At 40.5% G+C, this 22,927-nt stretch overlaps 1 protein-coding gene across 5 annotated transcripts in view; it reads right to left on the reverse strand.

The window, feature by feature from the left end:
• Positions 1-12,834, reverse strand: part of acoxl (acyl-CoA oxidase-like) — a 40,061-nt gene extending 27,227 nt beyond the window's left edge. For 2 of the 5 annotated variants that reach the window (XM_048269708.1, XM_048269706.1), the window contains exons 1-10: positions 12,215-12,478; positions 11,731-11,827; positions 11,552-11,641; positions 11,232-11,318; positions 10,937-11,035; positions 10,350-10,464; positions 10,066-10,152; positions 8,988-9,060; positions 7,616-7,748; positions 1,735-1,769 (exon numbers count right to left, since the gene is read on the reverse strand). In XM_048269708.1, coding sequence (XP_048125665.1) covers positions 1,735-1,769; positions 7,616-7,748; positions 8,988-9,060; positions 10,066-10,152; positions 10,350-10,464; positions 10,937-11,035; positions 11,232-11,318; positions 11,552-11,641; positions 11,731-11,827; positions 12,215-12,330 — 932 coding nt within the window. In that variant the 5' untranslated portion in view covers positions 12,331-12,478. Of the gene's footprint in view, positions 1-1,734; positions 1,770-7,615; positions 7,749-8,987; positions 9,061-10,065; positions 10,153-10,349; positions 10,465-10,936; positions 11,036-11,187; positions 11,319-11,551; positions 11,642-11,730; positions 11,828-12,214; positions 12,479-12,749 lie in introns of those variants that run through there. The other 3 variants (XM_048269707.1, XM_048269709.1, XM_048269710.1) reach the window with 3 other exon arrangements.
• Positions 12,835-22,927: the final 10,093 nt, after the last annotated feature.

Raw genomic sequence — 22,927 nt, forward strand, 5'->3', positions numbered from 1 at the left:
TACAGTATGAATACAGGAATAGAAATGGGTGAGAGGGCACAATACATGTGGGGCGGTGGTAGCATAGTGGCTACGGAGCTGGGTTTGCATGCAGTAGCCTGAAAAGTTGTAGGTTCAATTCCCGGCTTCCACTTGGACAAGCACTTCCCTTGAACAAGGCATTTGCAAGTTGCTCTGGGGAGAATGGCCCTTATATTATAATTGACATAAGTCGCTTTGGATAAAAGCGTCTGCTAAATGAATAAATGTAAATGTCTTGCAGTGTAAAAAGATCCTGTCAATCATTGTGTGTGTGTGTGTGTGTGTGTGTGTGTGTGTGTGTGTGTGTGTGTGTGTGTGTACAGCTGCCTCTCTTCATGTGTCGGTGGAAGGCCTGTGGGGAGAGTTCAGTGGGCGTAGTGTGAGGATTTCGAGATGCAGAGATCAGCATCCATCCATCAGCACTAAATGTCTCTCTCTTTTTACCACTCTCTCTCTCTCTCATCGTGTTTACGGGGATGCCAGGCGCTTAGACAATCCCCTGCCCACGCATTCCACCCCCTCCTCAGGCCTACGCTTGTCTGAGACGGGGGCGACCACATGTGAGGAGGCAGCAGCAGTAACAGCAGCAGCACTGTCAGAAGAGAAGAGAGGAGAGGAGCTCGAAAACAGAGTGGGGAACACACACACACACACACAGAGAGCAGAGACTCCCTGTGCACGGGATGTTCTCTGCGGTGAGCCCTGAGCGTCATAGCCACGCATTGTTTTGGGGGTTGAATCTCAAATGATTTGGGTCTTGTTTTTTTTTTATCATTGATGTTCTTGTTGCATAAAAACACAGGTGTGTATCATCCACCACTAACATGACCGATATATTATTTAAATAACTACAATCGCATGCAACCTGCCATGCAAAAATGTTTACTTATCACTCTGGACATTGTCTAACTAACCACAGCTATTGACTTAATTATAAGTCTATTTACATACTATTAAATAACTCAGAGCCATTCTCTGTGACGTTTAGCGTGTGTATGTGTGTCCATAACGAGAGTTAGAGAAACCTTCCTATGTATACAGTTAGAGGCTGAATATGTGATAACATGTATAACATGTAATAATATGTATAACAAATTCATGTTATGTCAAGTTTAAGCATGATTGAGATGAGTTGGATTGGCATGACCTAGATTGGAGGACAGGTGACCATAATGAGGTGCATCAACAACACATACTATGCGAGTTGAAATAAACAAGCTCCAGAATAAGGACTACTGTAGGCTAGATGTTACTCAGAGATTTGTATTCGCAAGGGATTACATTTCTACAGCTTTGGTAGTATTAACTTATATCAATGTTTTTTTTATCTATTAAAGCACAATTTAATAGATGTATGAATATATATCTTGGTCATACATCGTAGTCAGTGCGTACATCAAAGCAATAACGAAAGATTTTAAGCACCTTAAATATTGTTAAATATGTGAAAACTTAATGTAAAACATGTAAAAACGATCAACAACAAAAAAGAGGGGTCCAGATCAACTTTGTAAAAGTATCTTTTATATATTAGCTAAGGACTTTCTGGGAGACACCCGAAACATAAAGGGTGACTTATGAATGACTCGAGGTTAGGAAGGTTCAGGAAAACTCAGTACCAGTCTACACATTCTTTGGTGGTACACTGGTCTAGAACAGGTTTTACAGGGATTGTTCACCACTGAGAACTTGAGAGGAAATCAGGCACTGTACCTGTGACTGTAGCGTACTGCAATGATGAGCCCCAACTGCAAGAGGAGGAAAGACAACATCAAACATCAAAAACAGATTCACACCCACATGCCACACTCTCGTGTCTGCAAGCACACACACACACACACACACACACACACACACACACACACACACACACACACAGTGGATGACACAAACTTACTAACTAAAAACGAGTTACGAAGATGTGTTTATCAAACAAAGAAATGCAAGAACATGACCTACAGAAATCACTTACATAATTGCTAACAATTGTAAACATGAAATAGAAAAATCCTCTAAGCAATGTAGAGATAAATCTAAATGAGTACAAATCCTCATGCAACTCACGCAAGCACACTTATGCGCAAATTTGTTCAAAACAAAAACCTGAGTGTCAGGAGTAGATTAAAATGTGATGCATGAAGATAAATGAACAAATGCACTGTTTTATTAGCTACAGCTAAGCAATATCATGAGTGTTTAGTGTCAGTTAGGTATGGTACTTGTACTCATAGCAAAAGCCTTTCAGTTTGAGATGTGCTTTAAAACCAATGGTTCATCTTTCAGACAGTATTCAGTATTGACCTAAGTGACAACATGCCAAAAAACAGTGAACTCCGCAGTAACTAATTTTAAGTAAGTAATTTTAACATCTCGTTTTTTGATTACATTATTTACAAGTAATGTGAAAGTAGCAAATAGCAAACTCCCTAGTTTATTCATGGAGACAATAACAATGTTTTTTTGTTTTTTTTTTACTTGTGAAGTTTTTGTAAGCTTTATTTACCAGTGGCCTACCAAGCAAGGACATCCTGTCTGCAGGTCAAAGACCATGACTCACCCATGGCACTTACAGTATTTATGGCAACCAAAAAAACAAGGTGACAAACGTAAACGTATATGCATTAAATTAAATGTAATTTAAGCAATGGTATTCCAGTAATCTTACTTAGGGTTGCATAATATCTCATGAATATGTGACTTCGGTACCCTTCCCTAACACAGTGATCAAAGTCATTTGTAGAATAGGAGCAGGACGTGATAACTCACAGACACATAAATGCACAAATCAAATCAAATAAACTTTGTATATTCAAATATAGCACCTCAGAAGCCATAGTGTACACCGAATGCAGTGAAAATTAACATCCACACCTAACTCCTTGTTTTTACAACTCACAGCATCAAGTTGTTTGGGCTTGCTGTCCCAGGTGGGAGTCAGGTAGGGTTAATGTGACACACAGTGGAATCTCTTTGAGGGCAAGGTGTTCTATTGACTCAGCACTGTGATAGCAGGGACCTTGAACCTACTCCATATGTTTTAATAAGAGCTCAGAGCACCTCTGCAATTATTTGAGGCTCCTCTATTGAGAATTGTTCAACTCTGTCTCGCTCCTGGATATGGTTACACTGTCTTTTGAATTTTTACTATAAAGGGTCATACTTGCAGTGGTGGCGCCACAGCGCCCTCTATCAAAAGGGTCCCGCTATAGAATCATACCAGAGGAGAGCTCAATCAGAGACTTTATAAAACTCTCATCACCACTCTGATGGGCACAGAAAAACACTTTGTCATCTCTGGGCCTCTCCCTACCTACAGAAAAGGTGCTGAGAGATGGTCCAGACTGTTCGATCTCCACACCTGGCTCAAACGCTACTGCTTTCCCTAAGCATCCCTATGTCAACAACTGGGGCTTGTTCTGGGAGAGGCCCAGTATGCTGAAGCGTGATGGTCTCCACCCAAACCAACATGGAGCCAGGCTACTCTCTGACAACATAGCATCCACACTGAGGCATTGACAAAATATTACAGATTCACGCCCCCCAGGTATTGATTCGAATGGCATTATACATGTGGATGAGTCTGAGAATGTTTTCTGCATGGTAACATACAATACTACTACCATAGATCAAGCTGTGTTATGCAATAGCATGACTTATGCTTATAGTTCTATTCCAACGTTGATTTCTACCCAACATTAGTAAAAAAAAGAAAAGACAAATTTAAAACTAGAAACCTAACAAATATTCTTTCCATACCTCAGCATATTCCTCAAAAGCCAGAGGCATTTTCAGCTAACATGGGTTTACTAAATATAGGTGCACTTACTACCAAAACCTTTGCAATCAATGATTTTATTAGTGAAAAAAAATTGGATTTTCTGTTTCTTGTTGAAACCTGGCTGACTTCAGACAGCCGAAGCTGTTCTTGTTGAGACTTGTCCCCAAATTATAATTTCTTCCACTCAATTAGACAAGGCAAACGAGGTGGTGGAATTGCCTCCATTCTCTCAAACAAATATAGTTGCACACGAGTCAACTTTGGCGAATTCGCTTCCTTTGAGTATATTGCCCTCACTCTGAAGGCTGACCCAGCTGTACTTCTATTAACCTTATACCGCCCTCCTAAACTATGGACTGGCTTTCTCGACCAGTTTTCTGAACTTATGTCAGCTCATCATCACTAGCTATGATCGGATAATTGTAAATGGCGACTTCAATATTCATGTCAATAAGACAACTGATGCTAAAGCCAGTAAGTTCCTTAATGTGTTGGACAGTTTAGAGCTAAAGCAGCATGTTACAGGACCCACCCACAACCTTGGCAACACCCTCGATCTAGTCATTTCTAGAGGGATAGAAGTCACAGACTTATCAGTAAATGATATAAATATGTCTGATCATCATTGTGTATCTTTTAATATAGTACTACATACTCCAAAAATTCATCCCGAAATTGCAATCAAATCGCGACTCTTGGACATTAGAGCAGAACAGCAGTTCATAGCTCTTATAGACTCCATAAATTTAGATATTTTACATCATCCCATTGATCAAATGGTAGAGGCTCTCAATCGTGAATTAGGCGCTCTGCTTGACAGAGTGGCACCCTTAAAGGCTAAAAAAGGCCCTGTAGCAAACTGACACCTTGGATGAACGAAAATATCCATGATCAAAAAAAGATCATGTAGAAAAGCTGAGAGAACATGGAGAAAAAACTAAGTTACAGGTTCACCGTGCCATTCTAAAAGAAAAAAATTGCAAATTATAATAGAGCTATTCGAATGAGAGGAGGAACCACTTCTCTAAGGTAATTGCTGAAAACAGTGGAAACTCTAGGGTGTTGTTCTCTACCATTGATAGGCTATTGCATCAAACACCTTTTGATACACTCAGTCAGGCATCCTCTCTAAGATGCGAAGAATTTGCAGACTTCTTCAAAAACAAAGTCATTTCTATAAGGGAGGCTATTGGTAACACAAGTAATATGTTTGATAGTACACCCAAAAAACAGCCCCCAAAATTAAGGTCCTTTAGCACTATTACTCAATCTGAGCTTGGTAAAATTATAACTCAAACCGGCTCCTCAACATGTGTTTTAGATCCAATCCCTACTACATTCCTCAAAAAAAAGTATTTGATAGCTTAGCTCCCTTTTTTCTCAAGGTAATAAATACCTCATTAGAAACAGGTATATTTCCAACTGCTTTTAAAACCGCTGTTGTGAAACCTTTACTTAAAAAAGTCAAATCTTGACCATACCAATCTGAGCAACTACAGGCCTATATCAAATCTATCGCTTTTTGAGCAAAAGTACTTGAAAAAAGTTGTTTTGTAATCAGTTAAATACCTTCCTCAACGAAAACAGTATCCTTGAAAAATTCCAATCAGGTTTTAGATCAAATCACAGCACAGAAACGGCTCTAGTAAAAATAGTCAATGATCTCAGACTAGCTACCGACTCAAACAAAGTCTCAATCCTTATTCTTCTGGATTTGAGTGCATTTGACACCATTGATCATAGCATCCTAATTCACCATCTTGCGAAGTGGGTGGGTCTCTCTGATAATGCTCTAAACTGGTTTCAAACCTACATTACTGGCAGAGATTTTTATATCAGTCTAGGAGATCATGTGTCTGAAAAAACATGACTTGCCTTTTGGTGTGGCCCAGGGAGCTGCCTTGGTCCCCTGCTATTTTCCCCCTATATATGCTTCCGTTGGGAAACGTCATAAGTCAGCATAATGTAAACTTCCACAGCTACGCAGATGATACCCAATTGTATATTTCTGTGGAGCCAACTAACCTAGATGGCCTTTGCTCCCTCACTGCATGCCTAACCTCCATTAATCAGTGGATGAGCAAAAAACTTTTTGAAACTAAATGATGACAAAACAGAGGTACTTCTGGTTGGACCAAAACTAAAGCGAGATATTATTCTTAGTAATCTGGGAACTTGGCACACCAGGTCAAACCAAAAAAGTAACAAGCCTCGGTGTCATCTTAGATGCAGAGTTAAGTTTTAAGCCCCATATCAGTAAAGTTACTCAGACAGCCTATTTCCACTTGAGAAACATTGCCAAAGTGCGGCCCTTTTTAACTCAACAAGATGCAGAAAAACTAATTCACGCCTTTATCACTAGCAGGTTAGACTACTGCAAAGGAAACTTAGATCATCCAATTCTAATCTTTTAATCGTACCCAAAGTGCTCCACAAACAAAGTGGAGAAGCTGCGTTTATCCATTATGCCCCCAAACTATGGAACACCCTGCCTCTGTACATCAAGCAGGCTGCCAGTCTTATGACGTCATTTTCTATATTTTTGATATGTTGCTGAGTAGATCATAAACAGCAAAGAAAAGTGTAGCCTAGTCTACCGTAATCCATCATTCTGCCAACAACGAGGGACTGATCAAGATAATAACCTATGTCTTGTAGGCTATATGTAAAAAAGTTAAGAGCGATCTACCATAAATATAACCTAAACTATGGAACACCCTGCCTCTGTACATCAAGCAGGCGAGTTCAGTAAATATTTTTTAAAAAGATCTGAAAACATACCTGTACAGGAAAGCTTTTAGTTAACTCATCTTATCCTGTAGACTACATTTTCAGATTATTCTACATCTGCTACTATTGGAGGCGCCAGCCAGAAGCAGATGGGCTCCCCTATTAAGTCAGGTTCTGCTCAAGGTTTCTTCCTGGAATATGGGAGTTTTTCCTTGCCACAGTTGCCATATGGCGTGCTTGTGGGGGAAAGAGGGTTAAGGCTGCCAGTCTTATGGCGTCATTTTCTATATTTTGATATGTTGCTGGAGTAGATCATAAACAGCAAAGAAAAGTGATTGATAATGACTGACTGACTATTATTGTGTTACATGCTTCAAATGTAAAGCACTTTGAGCTGCATTCTGTGTATGAAAGGTGCTATACAAATAAAGCTTATTATTATTATTATTATTATTATTATTATTATTATAACGATACACAGTACTCCAACTGTCTATACGCCACGCACTTCCTGGAAGGCTTTTCAGCCAGCACAAACATTTCTGATGGACCATCACCTAGATTGTTTCAGCGTACCTGTTTACACGGACCTGGTTGGGTGTTATGCCTAGTAAATGAGCATGTTAAAATGCTGAACAATTTATGTGTGTGTGTTTGTATCAAGTTGTATAAGGAGTTGCCCTGTTGGGCATAAACAAGATATTTAGTGTCAGAGTGAACTCGAAAGGAGCAAAATATAAAAGAAGATGTCATTACTGACACGCCTCTGGAAATAAATGTGTTGGCTGAACAGCCTTTCATGGCCTATATTCCACAGTTGTCTACACATATCCTGCCCCTTCCTGTAATGTAAGTAACCAACCGCATTGTTGGAAACATGATTGATGTAATCTTAAAATAACCAAAATAACTGCCCGAAGCAGTTACCAAGATGGCCGCCGAGTGGTGACATTTGCCTATATGGACTTTGGCTTAACCTAGTGAGTTGGTCAGTGGTCAGTGTTTTACCCCAAGCTTCCCCAAATCTAATTTGCATGTTAAAAAAACTGCGTTCATCTAAGTGATGGGAAGATGTGTTGTCCTTACCTTCATGGCTGCCATGGCCTGGACAGTGAGGCCGAGGCGCGTGGGTGTCAGAGCCGCCAGCATGGCGTTGAAGCGTCTGCTCTTGCTCTGAATCGGAGAGGAGTACACTCCATCCTCAGAAACTGTACCAAACCTAGACCATGACAAACACAAACAAACACACACACACCATATTAGTCCTTTCATTCAGAAACCAAGCACACATATTTTATAACTCTGATGACTGTCATAACCAGCAGGTTCAGAGGAAGCTTCTTTCCTGCGGCGGTCACCCTACTGAACTCTAGCTCTGTAATGCATCCCGGTGACAAACAACCAACTAAGCCCCCCACCAACCCTCCCCGGACAATTGCACTGCCTATCCCACCCATAGTGTTCTATTTATTTACAAATGTACATACTATAATTACACTAATACATAACCATATTCTACTGCTCTTCATACTATCCATCCTGCATACACTTATTCTTACTACTCTTATAATGTTACTGTTTCTGCACTACAATGGTACTATTACCACACTGGACATAGCTGTACATTCTGTACATATCTGTCTAAATTTTTTTTACTGAATATCCATATTTATTCTGTTTTCTTATATTATATTGTGTTAATACACTGCATACAGTGTTTCCCATACATTGACTTATTTGTGGCGGCCCACCACAATATCAACACTGACCAGTGACCACCACACAATGATTTTCTATGTTGTACTACTTAAATGGGATGAAATCCGTTCATTGTGCACCTTTGCACAGCCTCTCCTTGTGTCTCTGTCCCTCAACAAACCTGCATGCACATTTAAAGAAAACTTAAAAAATCATGCAAAGATTGTTGTTGGCATAGAAGACGACTGGCTAAATCGTGATTAAATCCATTAGCATCATAACTACATTGCGCAAATTTGTTCAAAACTGTGAACTCCCCCCATCATCTACCACCTCAAATAGAATTCAATTATGTGGGAAATACTGGCATATATCTATATTATTCTTACTACTATTATAATGTTACTTCTACTACATTGCATATATCTGTACATGTTGTTCATACATTGTTCATATTACATAGCCATATTTATTCTGCTCTTATAAGGTCACTGCTAATACACTGCACATATTTATATTTAATTTATATTACTCTAAACCACCTTCTGTAAATAAACTGTATACTACTGTCTACACTGCACTATATTTCTTGACCTGTCTAGGCACCACCTGTCTATACTTTGTATATCACATTGCACTTTTCTGCTTTTTTTGCACTTCTGGTTAGACGCAAACTGCATTTCGTTGTCTTTTTACTTGTACTCTGCACAATGACAATAAAGTTGAGTCTAATAAGTCTAAGTGAAATGTTTAAACTCACTTGTTAAGAAGGTTTTCCCGTGGTATCCTAACTTTGTTGAATATCAGTATCCCATTGTCAACTCCATGAAGGCCTGTATTGACAAAGATATACATATTACTCTAAACTACACCCAAAACATGGGGAACAGATATATTTAAAAATAATAATAATAAAATCAATCCAACTAACACAGCATCCAACTAAGGGACCTAATGGACTAATGATGCAATGGACCTGTAAACTATTGATGGACTATATGATATATCAATATCAAATACATAATATCATAATCATTTCACAAATTTACCTTGGAAGATACAAAATAAAAAAAACATGACTTTAATGAATGCCTTGTGGCCATGTGCATATGGTACGTGTTCATCACAGACAAACAATCACCACAAATCAGGACAGGACAGGACAAATCAGGATGAATAGTGAGAAGGAACTTTGGTTAGTAAGAGGTTAGAAATGGCAGTGTATGTACATTTTCCTTCAAATACCCAGTCCTACTGTAAACCTAAGCAGAGTAACGGAGGTGAACTGAGCTAGCTTGCTAGTTGCCTGTGTAAATCCTCACAGCCCTAACCTTAAGAACGCTTCTAACCGCTGAGTTGGAAGCCTGGGTTTTTAGCTCAGTGGTTAGAGCGTTCGACTCCCACGCCGGTGAGTGTTGAGGTGGCGGGTTTCGAGGGCCGTGAGCGGCGGACAAATTACGACCTCTGTTACAGTGGTGCCGTGACTCGGATCATGGGAGTGAGGATTAATGGGAGTAAGGCTACTGCTAATACATTGCACATATTTATATTTGCATTTAACTTGTCTGACTGTAAGCCATACCATTTTCTTAACTGTTTACTACTGTCTACACGGCACTATACTGTATGTCTTATATGTTTATACTGCAACACCTGTCTATACTGTGAGTATCACATTGCACTTTCCTGCTTTTTTTGCACTTCTGATTAGATGCAAACTGCATTTCGTTGTCTCTATACATGTACTCTGCACAATGACAAAGTTGAATCTAATTTAATTTAATTTAATCTAATCTAATCTAAAAAGCATGACTGGAGACAATGAGCGCAAACCTCACCTTCCTTGTGCTTCATGTCAATAGCGGTGACTCCAGGGTGCATGGTCTTGTCCTCATCTCGGATGGGGACCACGAAACAGTGCGGACCTGAGACGAGACACAGAGATCCTCAGGACAACAGACAGGAGGGAATAGAGAGAGAGAGAGAGGGAGAAGGAGAGATGGAGAGAGAAAGAGAGAGACAGAGAGAGAGACTGAGCGACTGAGAGAGAAAGAGGAAAGAAAGAGAGAGAGAGACTGAAGGAGAAAGACAGAGAGAATAGAGTGATAGAAAAAGAGAGTACCTTGAGACTCTCCATTTACAGTAAGCTGAGCAAACACAGCGGCAAAGTTTCCCTTCATTGAATTGCCAATGTACATCTTCTGAGCATCCTCGCATGGTGTGTGGATGATGAACTCCTACAGAAAAGAGAACACAAAACTTCAGTTTTCCACTCAACCGTGGCTCATTGCAATAAAGTAAATGGCTTAATAAAAATAGTGCATGAAGCACATACACTTGGCTCGCATTTAGATTACAATAGTTTTTCCCATGACAATTTTCAACAGTTCTATGAAGTTAAGAATAGGCTACTTAATGTAGTATTCCTGTTACATTACGTATAAAGACTACAAAGTTATTAATAAATTATTAAGATTTTGTAAGTGCTGGAATAATATAATAAATCCAGTTATCCGGTGTGGTTGTATATATGTCAATGTTTAAAGAGGTATGACCCCAGAATATGGCATGTCAGCGCCACTCTTAAAAGGCCCACTAAATTCCCTGCATTACTGAACGGGAGGGTGGGTGTCATTTTATTGGCTGTTGAGTCCAACAACAGCCTTCATGATCATGAACTCAATCTTTAATAGTGTGACCAACAATTACCTGAGTGGAAGGTTGATAATGGGCTTCAGTCAGGATTCCACGGACATTGCTCCCGTGCCCTCTCTCGGTCATGGCAAACATCCCAGTAAACTTCAGCTCCTGACATCCCATTCAAATACAGACACAGACACAGACACACAGAGACACACAGACACATAAAAAACACCAGAGTCATTTGTCATACTCACCCTAATATATTCAAATATACAGAAAGCAACATACATTCTTAGAGAATTGCGTTTGCTAAATACTTGTTGCTGTTACACCATGGAATCTGACCAGGACCATTCCGTACCGACACAGGTAAGTACCACCGCTCCTTTTGCACTGAGCTCCCTAGGTTGGTGACGGCACCCCCATATAGTCCACAAACGACACCCAACTGCAAATGTCAAGGCATGAGTACAATAAGATATCAAATGTAGCACACCAGACCAACTGAATTACACATTAAAATATTACATATGGAAATATCATGCAAATACTCTCAGGCCTGGGGTGGGGTGGGGTGGGGTGGGGGATACCAAAGCTTGAAGCTGTTGACTCAGTTAAGGTGTGTTGGATTGAATTCATATTGTGCTGCCTGACGTGTGGAAATGTGAGAAGATGGCCTACCTTTACTCCAGTTGCCATATCTGCAGAGCACAGAAGCTCTGTGATTCCCAGGCTTTTAGCCAGAAAGCCCCTCTGGCCATCTTCCTTTACCTGTATTTTCATAACAACATGGATTAAAAGCTGCCAACAACATATGCGCATTAACTATTTACAATTACTGTTGTGTGAGTTTTATCCACCTGGTCTATGAGCTGGCTTCGTATCAGTGGCAGTTTTAAAAAGTAGTGGAGTCTCTCGACTGTCAAGTCCCTTGTCTCGTCCAGAGTGAGGTCGTAACTGTTGAACAAATAGAAACGTTTAAGTGTAGCCTAGTCTACCGTAATCCATCATTCTGCCAACAACGAGGGACTGATCAAGATAATAACCTATGTCTTGTAGGCTATATGTAAAAAAGTTAAGAGCGATCTACCATAAATATAACCTAAAATATAATTAAGAAACGTTGAGATAAGACAGTCCTTTGCGATGTTTCAAACTGCAACTTTACAAATTAAGCTATATGGCCAATACAGGTTAGTCTACTAAAGCTCGTAAGGCCAAGGATAGTCTCACCTACATAAATATCGGTAAAGTTCACATTGGGAAACGACGACGGTGCAACAGCTCACAGGCAGCTTTTTACGAAAACCCATTGAAACAATGTAGCCTAAAAAGCTAAGTTACCTGTTTGATTGAAACAATTCACAGATGGAGATTTCTCTCCTAATTTGATCCTTAACTTCCCAGAATTCTCCATCAAGGTATTTCGCGAGGGTGGTAGAGGAATATTTTTCAGCCATAGAGGCGTTTTTTCCAGATGTGATTTCCCTATCTGTCGGCACACCATTGAAGATGACTGTACAGGGCGGAACTTCCGTGTTAGCCTAGTGATGTCACGGGGTAGACTACATTTGCTTCATAATGTTAACTGTGCAGTTAGCACAGAAAGATTCATCGACTAGCGTTGACTAGACTGAAAATGCATTTCCTACAATTCTATTTAAATATCCACTATTTATTTTTTTATATGCTCCTGCAATTTGCCGTAGGCCTAGTTTATGTATACGTAACAATAGCGCCGAAAATGGCAGCTTTGTTTTTCGCTCCTCATCTTTCCTATCTATTTTTGATAACATTACTATGTATATATTTCATTTTTCTACAAAAAGCAAGCGGTCTTATTCAGTATGACATAGAGACATTACTGAACATAACTCACTGTCAGCTCATGTGGAGCCGGAGTTTCTAAACTGGGACCCCGCACTCACTCGGGACGCATCTTCCCCACTGTTGCCATGGACGAGACGCCGCCGCCGCCGAAGAGGTAGGAGCCGGTGTATTAGTGAGACTGAGACGACGTGCAAATCGACCACCGCTCCCAAGCATCCTTTTGGCCAATGTTCAGTCTTTGGACAATAAGATGTGCGAGTTGCGTGCAAGGATCTCCTTTCAGAGAGAAATTAGGGACTGTAATATCATCTGTCTCACGGAAACTTGGTTATCGGAAGATGCCCGGAAGATGCGCCAAACCATGCTATTTCTCTCACTGGTTTCTCTGTGTTTCGGACCGACAGGTCAAAAGAACTATCGGGTAAAGTCAGGGGTGGAGGGGTGTGTTTCATGGTTAACTGTGTTTGGTGTGACAGTAAGAATATCCACTCGATCAAGTCCTTTTATTCTCTCAGTCATTTTGACATAGAACATCTCGCCATTCTCTGCCGTCCATTCTGGTTGCCAAGAGAATTCACGGCTGTTGTGGCAACCGCAGAGCTCGCGCTAAAAGAACTGTACGCGATTATCAGCAAAACGGAGAGCTTACATCCAGACGCTGCTTTTATCATTGTAGGCGACTTCAACCACGCATCTCTGAGAAAGATACTGCCCAAATACTTCCAGCACATAGATGTAAACACACGTGGAAATCGCACACTAGACCACTGCTATACTCCCTTCCGCAATGGGTACAGGCCCCTCCTCCGCCCACCGTTTGGCAAATCGGATCACTCTTCTATCCTGCTCCTTCCAGCTAACAAGCAGAAATTGAAACAGAGCCCACCCACTGTCAAAACCATTTGCTGTTGGTCTGAGGAATCAGACAGTGCACTGCAAGGCTGCTTTGAATGCACTGATTGGGACATGTTCCGTGATGCATCAAATGGGGATATAGATGAATACACAGAGACAGTCACAGGATTCATACAGAAGTGTGTAGAAGATATTGTTCCAACAAAAACAGTCAAAATGTATCCAAATCAAAAACCATGGATAAATAGCCAAGTAAAATCTGCTCTCAGAGCTCGGGATTGTGCGTTTGCCTCTGGAAACAAAGAGCTGGAGAAAAAAGCCAGATATGACCTGCGGAAAACAATCAAAGTAGCAAAAAGAGAATATAGGCACAAGATTGAGGAACAGCTGGAAGGGAATGATTCAAGGAATATGTGGCAGGGACTGCACATGATTTCAGATCTGAAGGGGAAGAAATCCAACATCCAAGTCTCTCACCCCTCACTTGCAGACGAGCTGAACCAGTTCTATACACGTTTTGAGGTTAAAGGGACACCAGGCAACGTTTTCGTGTTAATTAATCATCTTCGTAAGTCGGTATATGGTTAAATGACTCATTACGGGGCGAATTAAGGCTCTCTCGCCCGCCCCTACTGCCTGTAGAAAGAATATCCCACTTCCAAGTTCGGTGTATCCTACCCGCCGACCGAAGCAGGATCAGTTTACAGCACAGAGGCAGGCTAACGAAACGCTAGAGATTGTTGCAAACGTGTGTATAATGGCAGAGCCGGCGAAGAAGAAGAAGAAGTAGCGAAAACCCTTGACGGAGGACGCAAAGAAAAGGTATAAAGAGCTTCAGACTGAGCGAGGGGGAGTTTTGTAGAGAAAAAGCATCAGGCTTGCCTGGTGTCACTTTAACATCAAACCTCCAGTAAGAGCCTCCTCCATTTCTCACCTCTCTGACCCAGGCCTAATGCTCACAGTGGCTGATGTGCAGAAATCTTTCAAGCAAGTTAACATTCGGAAAGCAGCAGGACTTGATGGGATTCCAGGCCGTGTAATCAAAGTGTGTTCAGAGCAACTGCTGGTGTGTTTACAGACATCTTCTCCCTGTCCACGTGTGTTGTACCAAGCAGCTTTAAGTCATCTGTTATTGTTCCAGTGCCTAAGAAAAACCAAATCACCAGCTTGAACGACTGGCGACCTGTGGCCCTCACCCCCATTGTGAGTAAATGTTTTGAAAGGCTTGTGAAGAACATCATCTGCAAAATGATTCCACCTACGCTTGACCGTCACCAGTTTGCCTACAGACAGAATAGATCTACTGATGATGCCGTTACCAGCGCACTGCATACCTCCCTGACACACCTGGAGAAAAAAGGCTGTTTGTAGACTACAGCTCGGCCTTTAACACCATTGTCCCCAATATACTCGACGGCAAGCTCAGGAGTCTAGGAATGCACAGCGGCCTATGTAGCTGGATACTGGACTTCCTCTCTGGACGAAAACAGGTGGTGAGAATGGGCTCCATCACATCCTCCTCTTTGACCATCAGCACGGGAGCTCCGCAAGGTTGTGTTCTGAGTCCTCTCCTCTACTCCTTGTATACGCATGACTGTGTGGCTATACACAACACCAACACCATCATCAAGTTTGCAGATGACACCACTGTAACCGGTTTAATCACAAACAATGACGAAACAGCCTACAGAAACGAAATCAACAACCTTATGAATTGGTCAGGAAACAACTTGTCTCTGAATGTGTCCAAGACGAAGGAATTGATAGTTAACTTCAGGCGGAAAGAACACACGTTTGAAGCCATTAAAGGTCTCATCTCATCGTTTTTTCATTAATTTTGCCATGGTCTCTAGTATTAATGAATGCCCTGTGAGCCGGTTTTGGTGAAAAAAATGCTCTCCTGCGTCTATTTCATGCTGTTCTAGTTTGGTGGGGAAGTTGGGAGGGGAGGAACAACAGGATTTGCCTCTTGCTCATGAATATTCATGACATGTTAATGACCTCGCCTCTGATTAGCTAACAGTACTGTGACGCTCCCTCCAGTGCGTCCTCATCCGATTCTGCCTGTGCTATGCTCCATATTCAACTTTACAGTGCTAAAACCTGGCTAAAACTCGAGTCAAAACTGTTGCACAAAATGTCTTCGGAGATACAACTTCATGTGTTTGATCCTAGTATCCGAGTAGGAAGAAGAACCGCTTCCTGATCGTTTGTCGGTGAACGTTGGTTTAATAGAATGGTAACAATTGCATGTCAGCTTAAAATTTCTCCTAAAAGAGGTAAACGTTTGTGGCAATCGTCATCTTGCATTCAAGTAATAAACAGTTGGAAACGTTTTAAAATAAAGACCTATTTCTTTACACAGTCAAAAGTCTTTGCAATCTTCCTATAGATATTTTACTTCACAACACTGGTTATAAGCACCCTAAATGCAGTTCAGCCACTGACCTAGCCTGCTAAATGTATGCTATCGGAATAGATAGTTATGGTTTGAATTCCATGATACTATCATTGAAAGACCACTTGGTTATACTGTAGCTCAATATATATATAGATCTAAATGCAAACACACTTACCTACTCCTAGCTATATTTCGCTGGAATTGCACCAGAATTCCCACAGAAGCAGAGAACGTGTGCTGCAAGACTTCTCCAGTAATGAGTATAAACTATGGCTTTGATGGCCTACATTGGCAGAGGTTAGCCTACTCAAGTTGTTTTCTGTCACGTATGACCCTTAGGAAAAAGTACTATAGGAATCTTATAGTATAAGACCACTATAGAAAAACTATAGTGGTTACTGGATATTATAGAGTTATTAGTAGTACTTCTACAGTATGTCCCAATTATTCCTATAATAAATATTCCTATAAGATTACTATAATATTTTGTCCCAAATACTATAAGATTCCTATACTACTTTTTCATAAGGGGATTGCTCATGTGGTTAGAAAAATGGGCAACACCAGTACCCGTTGTCTGTATGACCCTGTACCCAGGATTAGAACCAGTCTGCCTTAACATAATGCACTCCCTTCAAAATGCACTAAACATTCGACTATGACTACTATGGCCCCCTGTGAGACAGAAGATATGAAAGGTAAGATAAACCTTTAGCCTAAAAGGGACAAAAACTGATGCAACTCCTAAAACTAATATACAAAACAGGTCAATTTTCAATAAATAGCTTTATTATATTTACATACAGCAGTGGTACTCAAAGTGTGGTCCTAAAAGCTCTCTCAAGTGTTCCACAAGTAGATGTAGTAAAATATAATAGATGAGTTGTTTGCAATATTGAGCCAACTTGTATGTACAGTAAATCCAAACAGTTCTGCAACACTCATGTAACCTACAGTATGCCAGTTTAAATCATATGAATCCTCTGACAGCATAAGCATGGTGCAAAGACAATAAGCAAGGTGGTTTAGTGAGAAGGCCTATTCTGTAATAGACTGTTGAAGTAGGTCTACTGTTTTTTGTTTTTTTGCTAGGCGGTCAGTGATTTTTTTGTTTAAATTATTATTGTTTAAGTGGTCCTTGGTCTGAAATAGTTTGAGAAACACTGACAAATAGTAATATTGCAGTCTATTAAAATAATGCAAACACAAAACAAGACCATCCAAACTATGCACAGAATTAACAATGTCCTCTTTTTGCCAGACGATGCAGACATCTGGCCTACAGATCCTTTGTAAGATGGTGCTGGGATTATTTAGGAAAAAAGGTCTGAGTTGTTGTTTTAGAAGCTTGTGTTGTCCTGGGTATCCAAAGGGACAACACACAAAACACATTTGTTGGCTGTGATGATTCTATTACATTGCTCATTGATTGCGCTGGGCCATAGGTGGAGCCATCAGGTGTTATTGTGGAGATGTCACTTTCATCCTCCTCTTGATCAACCCGAGGTCTTCTAGCTGGCCTTGGATGAACAGGCTTGATGGGAGTAGAGGTAGAAGGCCCCCCATGTCCATGGTGTATCCGAAGTGCTTGTATAAATACTCATACTTTTCATGAAGTATTCTGTTTGGGTACCTAAAGTAAATAAATGTGTATTACTGTCAAGTTACAAGATACTAATAGTACACAGGACATTCACTATCTCACACAAAACTGCACTGGCACAATGGAAACAAAAATATTTTAGTGACTGAGGTAAGGCGTATGATTTACTAAGTAGCACACCCACAAGAAGACATTCAGTAATATCAATTATATCTGTTATGCAATTCATGGGTTTCATCAGGTCCATTTACACAGGTGTATTAATCAAGCACCATGCAGTCTGCATTCATAATCGAGGTACTGATTTTATACACCTGTGGAAAGTGACCTGATGAAACCCATGAATTGACTTTCCCAAACATTGATGAGCACATAAGAACCTGTATTAGCCTACTAGAAAAAGTCTTCTAGAAACTAACTAGCACAACAATAAAGGTTAGATCACAAACCTTTGCTTCTAACGTGATGACCTAATGTAGGCTAGAAAGCTGTGTAGCCCAACATGAGGATGTGCTCTGGAAGACATATAAAACACTAAGTAAACAGCAAGTAATCAAACAAAACATCATTGTATGTCAATGTAATAATGGCAAGAAGACATAAATTAGACTGAAGTGTAAATACCTGGGCTCTAGTGATAGCAACTTCGCCTAATAGTGCACGGGTATTGATGATTTTCCCTGTTTAGACTAGAACAATACCAGTCCTTAGTTGAGCATAAGATATTGTTGCCAATATTATTATTTGTGGTTTAACGCTTAGGTTAGAAGATTATAGGTTCAACAAGCTAAATCTCTGGGTAGTGTGGTCATACAGTTTCTTATGAGTGTAGCTACACCAGGCACGTAACTGAAGCATTCCGTTAAAGCGTTAAGTCTTCTGCAACAATTAGCTTCCAATAGGTCTAATCAATGGAAGTAGCTACACCTGGCGCGTGGCCAGTAGGCTGCGTTCCAAAAAATAGACCATTGCTCTAATGGATTTTACCAGAGCCCTTCCTATTAGACATTCTCTGATTTTACACGTCGCGAACAGAACACTTCAGTTACGTGCCTGGTGTAGCTTCCTGTAATATAGGCTAGCCTAAGCCTAGCTTGTGCCCTTTTCATGCATGCTAACTAAGAATATGAACATGCTATTTTGTAACAGTCGTTAGGTGGAAAAGTTTGTTTGTACTTACAGCCTGTGAGCTGGTGGTCGATCGTCGTGACGGTACAGGTCCAGGTTTTCAGAACATCAATGCAAAACCACTTTCTAACTGTAGGCAGGCACAGTGAGTGTGGTCAAAATTATTGGAACACAGAACTAATGTTGCACTATACTTCGGTGGTGGTGTTCCAACGATAAATTCCAACCATTTCTTCCTCAACTCTTCTTTCTAAGGCAAGACATGCAACATTGATGTGTTATTGCCACAAATAACACAGGCACGAATTTGCTCCGCCATGTTAACAACTTGCTGTTAGCTCCTACTAGCTGCAGAGAGACAATCTCCTAGCCAAAATCTTCCTGTCTTCCTGTGGGCGGTCACAAGCCAAGGTGGGCTAGGCCATGAATAATTGTTTTCCCTGCGGAGTCACAGGGAAGGGCTTTTTCTGATTCGCTTGTTTTTCCGTGTATTTTCTTTCATTGGCTAATGCGGGCAATGGAGGTAGAAGATCATTTTCACGTGCAGCATGCATATGCAACTTGGAGTGAGCTATAGTATTTCGAAAGGAACAAGTATTAAACGGTTTCTCGGTGAATGAGACCTTTAACATCAATGTTTGAAGCCATTAACATCAATGGTGAGACAGTGGAGAGGGTGAGAGACTTTAAGTTCCTGGGCGTTACCATCTCAGAAGACCTCACCTGGGACAGTCACACTCAGAACACTGTAAAAAAGGCCAACAACGTCTGTACCACCTCAGACGATTGACAAAGTTTGGTATGCGCCCCAAGATCCTAAGGTCTTTTTACAGAGGCACCATTGAGAGCATCTTGACTGGGACCAAAACTGCATGGTATGGGAACTGCTCTCAATACAATAGAAAAGCACTTCAGAGAGTTGTGCGTACAGCACAGACCATATGCGGCTATGACCTACCCTCCACACTGGAGTTATTTGAGGAAAGATGCATTAGGAAGGCAAAAAAAATCTTGAATGATCCTAGTCATCCCAACCATGAACTATTTGAGCTTTTACCATCTGGCAAACGATATAGAAGCTTGAAAGCTCGTACCACCAGACTCTAAAGTAGTTTCTTTCACCAAGCAATTAGATTGCTGAACTCATGCTGAAGACAACAAGGCACTTTTTTTTTTTTTTCCTACACCCACACACACCCTTTCATTTATTTATTTTTTGAGGAGAAAAAAAACACGACGAATTTTACTCTATTATAAACCTATAATGAGATGTAATAAAAGAAATCTTGAATCTTGAATCTTTATCCAAACAGTAGCCTATACTATGGTCTTAGTACTAGTTTTATCCATGCATGGGAAACTGGCCCCAAATGTCTAGGGTAGCCTACTTGTGTTCTTTTTTTTCTTTAATGAATGATTACTTTCAGATTTATTCAGCATTTGTTGAGCAGCTCTTACAAATTGACCTTTACACTGATTCATGGTAAAGACAATCTTTCACTTGCCATACAAGAACAAAATGCTTGTTTAACTGGGTGGTTCAGCCCTAGCCTGGCATAGTCTGATTTTATCAAAATTTGAGTCTGGATTGGATCATTTGGATTTGATTAGGCCTAATTTTCACCTCACCTAAAAGCCAGTCTGAATAGACTCCGCCTACAAAATGTCAAATGTCTTAATTACTGTTTTCTGTCAGTCTTAAAGTTATTGTATCTGTCAATGTTGTGTAATAACATGATAGATATCGAGGTTGTACTGCCGGCCAGCCACGCAGGAGCAGGTCAGTGATCTGGGGACTGAGGACCAATGGCATCGGAGAAGCAGATCATGGGGCTTCTCTCGGTGGCACTAAAGAGTGCAGACCCAGGACTGGGCTGCGATTGACAACGCCGGGACTCAGACCTGGGCAGCACTAGAGAGTGTGGAGACTCAAGACTGGGCTGCGATTGACCATGCCGGGACTTGGAATTGGGTGGCGCTAAAGAGCACTGAGAAGCTAGGACTTGAGTGTGTGTGTGTGGGGGGGGGGGTCTGGGGCCAGAACAGGAGCCGAAACTGGAGCGCACCGAGGGGCCAGGATTTGTGCAGACCCTGGACTGGGCTGGATGGAGACAGGCAGGATGCCCAGAGGCAGAAACGGCCTTTGCAGCTTCAGGATAATCTTCCTCCTTGGTAGTACACTCATCCTCAGTTGCCACTCTTCCCCAATAGACCAGTCACCCTCGGTGGTCCACTCATCCTTGATTGCTCACCCTTCCTGGATGAACCTGTTGTCCTGGTCGGCAAACCAAAAATCCTCCCAAGGGAGCAGATAGTACTCAGACACATCAAAGTCAAACAACTTGCTTGCTAGATCCATGTATGGCTCTGTCATTCTGTCAAATACATGGCAAAACACAGAATGTAACTCAAAACTTTATGTAGGCCCTACTATTCAGGAAACAAGTCAAGAACAACAGTCAAACAGACAGGAACCCGACATGGAAACATAATGGCAGAGGCTCCTAAACGTGTTTCGAGGATGTCAAGCCCCTCCAAGAAGCTCCATATGGAGACTTGTGACATCTAGTCACAGATTACATTTGAAACAAGCTTCATTCACCTGCATCTGGTGTATGCCAAATGACATGCTTCGATGCTACGATGTATCAAGAACCCAACCGAACTTGTGTCAGTGAATCTACTCTGCCTTCAAAAAACAAAAAATGATCAAAGCTAGTAATTTTTCAAGTTCAGAAATAAAGGAAAATGGTTAAAAACTATATGAAGAGGGGATGCAAATGATTTTGATGTTATGAATGGTGTCTTGAAACTAGTATTGATGAAATTTATATTAATAATAGACATTATTTCTGGTTTATTTTCCCAAATGTGATTTTGGAAATATGAGTGGAATAGACTTGTTGTTATGTTGTTATTTTGAATGTAGTCATTACCAGTCAAACTCTCTACTTCATCAGGTCCTGCTCTATTGAATATTAAGTTATAAACATTCATGCCACATAATACACCTGTGAGAAATAATAGATCAGGCTTTGTAAAAAAAATGTGTGTATACTGATGATTGGAGATCCAAAGGGATTTGGGCCATAGCCCATTTCATGGATGATATTGGAAATGTGTTACAGCATAAGGATTGAGTTTTAACTTAGATACAGGCCTAGGCTATACGACATACAATACAGCAATAGGCCTACTTTCAACTTAGATATAGCCTACAACATACAATACAATTACAGCATACAGTATTATGTTTAGGCTATACCAGTGAAAGATGTTTTGTATTACAAGATATCACCCGAGATGAGCTCCACATTGCAGGAATTGATGTTTTTGATAGGCTAGTAAATGTAGGTTTACAACAGAGTGATTAATAGTTTGTTGAAGGGAATCTGAAGAAATAATATCAGAGGTTGAGGTTAAGGTAAAAAAAAGAAAAGAAATTAGGCTATATTTAATTTCCTCTCCCTCCTCAAGTGAAACAAGTTAACATCAAATGTTAAAAAAGAATAGCCTTTTATCCAACTAACAATGTTGGTTGTATTTTTAAACATATTTTGAAACATCTGTTTTCCCCTTGAAAACCAGGCATATCTTTATGGAACGATTTGTGGTGCTGATTAGCCTGAAAAATCCAGTGCTGACATCAATCTGGGAGGACCTCATTGATTGGGCTACTCGTTTATTAACTGTAGGACTAGGCCTACTAATTTATTTAATTCAATTTGAGCTGAACGCCTGCGCGTTGAACCCATGCTACCATGATTGAATGTAAAATCAAATGTCAAGACAAGTCAATGTCCAGTGCAAAAAAAAAAAAAAAAAAAAAGACGATCGTCAAATCCACAGGAACACTCCAGACCATATGAGGGCGATCAAGTGAAATGCCCAGTTCGCTGCTTCTACATTATGAACCGTAGTTAAAGAAATTCAAATATATTGAATTTGCATTTTTTCTTTCATTTCAACATTATTGAAACTCTCTGGCAAGCCTAAAGGACCCATCTTATAGTGCCTTTACGGCTTCAGTCGGCATTGTTTGTGCTGACCTTTATTTTCAAATGTTATAGCACTGTGTTCAATTAGAATGTCGTAAATTTCCATTTCACCAAAGATTTGCAATCACCTGGTGGTTTCACTTTTGGTCAGGTATTTCATGTTCAAGTTAAATAAGCTAAGGCTAACATTAAGCGAGCATAAAGTTGATTGTCTTGATCGAAACAAGATTTAGAATGTCTAG

The sequence above is a fragment of the Alosa alosa genome, chromosome 18, assembly GCF_017589495.1.
Source record: "Alosa alosa isolate M-15738 ecotype Scorff River chromosome 18, AALO_Geno_1.1, whole genome shotgun sequence".
Taxonomy (NCBI): Eukaryota; Metazoa; Chordata; class Actinopteri; order Clupeiformes; family Clupeidae; genus Alosa; species Alosa alosa.